The sequence below is a fragment of the Lathyrus oleraceus genome, chromosome 2 (genome assembly GCF_024323335.1).
Source record: "Lathyrus oleraceus cultivar Zhongwan6 chromosome 2, CAAS_Psat_ZW6_1.0, whole genome shotgun sequence".
NCBI classification, from domain to species: Eukaryota; Viridiplantae; Streptophyta; class Magnoliopsida; order Fabales; family Fabaceae; genus Lathyrus; species Lathyrus oleraceus.
This window is the reverse complement of record NC_066580.1, coordinates 66605963-66610242: the sequence shown is the minus strand read 5'-3', so window position 1 is coordinate 66610242 and position 4280 is coordinate 66605963. Positions and strand designations below refer to the sequence as shown.

Sequence of the window (4280 nt, the reverse complement as noted above, 5' to 3'; positions counted from 1 at the left end):
CGTAAAATTAATCTCTTTGGATTAGTCAATTTTAAAGTAAGATATCTAGTGTTAAAATAAAAAATCTGATATTTTAAATTGAATGTGTTTGATGTTGGATATGCTAAATTATTATCGATGTTGATATCTAGGTGTTTGTGTTGTAACTTCAAAGCATTAGAAAGGCACCAATCAGAGATTAACGTTTCATTTAATACTCAAAAAATTAAGATTTCCTTAATATTACGGCATTATGCTTAATAAAGAATTTTTATGTTAATCTAACTGTAGATTGATAGTTTGAGTATTACTACTATAGTTCTTGGACTTGGTTGTTAATTACTTGCTTCACAAAAAAAGTCTATAGTTAATAAGACTTCTAATTTGTTCTCAATATCCAAATCTAATAATAACTAATCATAGTTTTGTGACTTTTGACGATGCATAAATATTAATGAGAAACTTTGAGTGAGTTAATTGGAGCATGAATGTTGAAACATTCTATTCTATAGATGCTAGTTCATAAACGACAAAGATCAAGTAGTTGAGGGAGGGCACGACGATTTTGAATTTGCCGTTTAAGGATTCAATGAGACAATCTAGAATGTAATGCTCAATTTTTCTCAAACGACAAATCAATAAAACTAAATGTTGTGTATTTGGTCGTTGGTGCTGTTGTACTGTACATATATCAAATGCCAACTTGCTTTTGTAATAGTAAAATAGAAAATTATTGGAGATCTATGGAGCCAATTCCTTTGGGAGTAACACATGTTTAGTTGACGAGGTTTCAATTAAAATTACAAACGATAGAATATAATCTCATGTATGCAACACGGACAATCTGAACATAATCCCGACACTGATACGGTGATATAGATAATAATTTTAAAAAATAAATAAATCACGTATAATTATGTTTGATATCGACACAGATGCATACAAACATTTGATATAAGAGTGTTGTATTGATGCTCAATATTAACATGTAACAAATAATTTAAAAGATTTTTGGTGTAATTTTGTCAAAACATTATATTTGGCTACTGAATCGAATATGTGTTGCACAAACACTTCTAAAATCGTATTGGATAATATATAATCGAATCCAAACAAAAACTAAACTAAAACTAAAAATGAAAATGTTAAAAACAAAATTTAAATTTTTTTCTTTAAAATATTCAAATAAGATGTATAATGATTTGGTTCTTCAACAAATTATCCAATTAAAAAAATGCTTTCAAACAAATATATCAAATTAATTTGATTCAGTTCTAAATAAATTAAAACAGTTTAATTCAATTAAATGACATTTTATTATAGTTTAGTTGGATTTTCTTTTTTGACTGAATTAAGTATGAACAACCCTACTATGTAAAGTTAAATATAAATGAGGACATTCACATTACTATCATATAGTAAAAGAAGCTGTTGAAAATCATGTTTGACAAGGCTCATTAATTTAAAATATAGCTAGGGAATGTATAGACTAATCTTGCAAGCCATGAAAATCCTCCAAATGGCAGCACATCATAAACCCCTAACTCTCCTACAATATTTTTCTTCTTGTCATTATTCTCATACCACACAAATAGAAAGAGTCAAAATACCATACATTAAACTATAAACCATGCCTCTTTCAAAACTAGTTTATATTATTATAACATATTAAAAAATCAAAAAATGTCTTATACAAGCTCTTAGAGTACCTCAATTTCTTCCACTAACCACACAAAAATGAATGATCCTAGATCAAAGATGATGATGATGATGATATCTCCAGGTTTATTACCAACAGAATCATTACTAGATTCATTGGTTTTAATCTCCAATGAAGTTAGTTCAATTGAAAATTTTCCATTAGTGCAAATAAAAAATGTATCATCCATGATAAGAAGGATCAAGCTTCTTTCATCATTGTTTGAAGAGATTCAAGAATCCGACACACCGCTTCCGCCTTCGTCGATTCTTTGTTTCACAGAACTCTTTTCCATGATCACAAGAGTGAAGATTCTGATTCAAGAATGCAAAGATAGAAGCTCTCTTTGGAGTCTAGTACAGTTGGAGTTCATTTCGAATCAATTTTTCGCGCTTGTGAAAGAATTCGGAAGAGCTTTTGATATTCTTCCTTTGAATTTGCTTCATGTGACACATGATATAAAGGAGCAGATTGAGCTTTTGCATAGACAAGCTAAGAGAGTTGAAGTTGAATTGTTTATTGATCCTAGAGAAGTTCAAAGAAGAGAAAAGCTTTTGGAAGTAATGTCGAAGAATTGCTTGCAGAACAAGAAAACTAATAAAGGGTTTGTTGATTTTGTGAAAGTGGAAGAGATAATGAGTAGCATTGGTTTGAGAACTTTATCGGATTACGTCGAGGAAATATCGAAGTTAGAGGTTGAAGCGCAGAATCAAGCGGGGACAGGAGGACTACTCGTCGTCTCGAATATAAACAATCTCATGTTGCTCGTTTCGTATACCAAATCAATGGTATTCAGAAACAACGACGACGAATCAGAAGAGTATAAGCCGTTATCTATGTTTCTATACAACAAAACTAAAATACATGATAATGATAATTCTTCATTATCTTCGTCTTCTTCTCGATCGATGATTTCGTCGATGGTTAGTATTCCGGACGAGTTTCGTTGTCCGATTTCGCTAGACCTAATGAGGGATCCTGTGATTGTTTCGTCAGGACATACTTATGATCGAATCTCGATTGCGGAATGGATAAACTCAGGTCACCATACTTGTCCTAAAAGTGGACAAAGACTAATTCACACTGCTCTAATACCAAACTATGCATTGAAGAGTCTTGTTCATCAATGGTGCTACGAAAACAATGTCTCGGTGAACGAATCGAAAGAAAACAATAACAGTAGTAGCAAAAGGCACAAGAATGAGAATGCAATTGATCATATTTCAGCAAACAAAGCATCAAAAGATGCTGTCAAGATGACAGCAGAGTTTCTTGTTGGAAAATTAGCAACCGGTTCGACTGATATCCAAAGACAATCCGCGTACGAGATTCGCCTCCTCGCGAAAACTGGTATGGACAACCGACGAATCATAGCCGAGGTAGGCGCGATTCCGTTTCTAGTAACACTTCTAGTCTCCAAAGATTCAAGAATCCAAGAACACGTCGTGACAGCGCTATTCAACCTATCGATTTACGACAATAACAAGATCCTAATCATGGCGGCCGGAGCGATCGACAACATAGTCGAAGTACTCGAGTCGGGAAAAACAATGGAAGCGCGAGAAAACGCTGCAGCGGCTATATATAGTTTATCAATGATAGATGATTGTAAAGTGCAAATTGGAGCAAGCTCTAAGGCAATACCTGCATTAGTAGGACTATTAAAAGAAGGTACACCAATTGGAAAAAAAGACGCTGCTATTGCATTGTTCAATCTTGCAGTTTATAATCCTAACAAGTTAAGTATAGTTAAAAGTGGAGCAGTTGGTTTACTTGTTGAGTTGTTGATGGATGATAAAGCCGGGATAACCGACGATTCGTTGGCAGTGCTGGCCGTGTTATTAGGCTGTTCTCAAGGGTTGGAAGAGATAAAGAATAGTAAGAGTTTGGTGCCAATACTTATTGATCTTTTGAGATTTGGATCAGTGAAAGGGAAGGAAAATTCGATAACCCTTTTGCTTGGATTGTGTAAAGAAGAAGGAGAATTGGTTGCAAGGAGATTGTTGGCAAATCCAAGGAGTATTCCTTCTCTACAAAGTTTGGCTGGTGATGGGTCTTTGAGAGCTAGGAGAAAAGCTGATGCATTGCTTAGGTTGCTTAATAGGTGTTGTTCTCAACCTCATCATTCTTTGTGAGTAATGTGATGATATGGGGGATGCAAAGATGTATATTTTTGTGAATGTTATACAAGGAAAGTTTGTGTTCATTTGTTGTTGTAGATTGTTTCTAAGGTTCAAAAAGGTTTTGAAGTTCTTTTTTTTTTTTGGTATATCTATTTGTTTGATAGAGGAAGTGGTATATCTATTTTTCTTTTTGGTAGATGTGAAGAAGAAAGTTCATCCACTAACAAAGAAAAATATCAAATATTGATTGTAAAACTTATCTACCTATCAGACACACACTAACATAGGCTTTTCTGTTAGTTTGGGAAGTTGTTGCATGAATGAATGACTTTATAGAAGCTCACATGAGGGATGTAAATCACATTATGCAGTACCTTAAAAGGACACCAAGAAGGAGACTACGCTTAAAAAAAATACAAGTAAAAATGTGAAAATATTTGCAAATGCGAAGTGGGTTGGTTCAATGATAGATAAGAGGT

The 4280-nt window shown here is 33.4% G+C and overlaps 1 protein-coding gene across 1 annotated transcript; it reads left to right on the top strand.

Moving 5' to 3' along the window:
- Window positions 1-1694: 1694 nt before the first annotated feature.
- On the top strand, window positions 1695-3914 carry LOC127118130 (U-box domain-containing protein 1). Its single transcript, XM_051048275.1, has one exon. The coding sequence runs from the start codon at window positions 1717-1719 to the stop codon at window positions 3811-3813; it is 2097 nt and encodes a 698-aa protein (XP_050904232.1). The 5' UTR covers window positions 1695-1716; the 3' UTR covers window positions 3814-3914.
- The last annotated feature ends 366 nt before the right edge of the window (window positions 3915-4280 follow it).

Bases quoted from the DNA above. Each gene is read 5' to 3' on its own strand.
- LOC127118130 (XM_051048275.1), top strand. From the start codon at position 1,717: ATGAATGATCCTAGATCAAAGATGATGATGATGATGATATCTCCAGGT.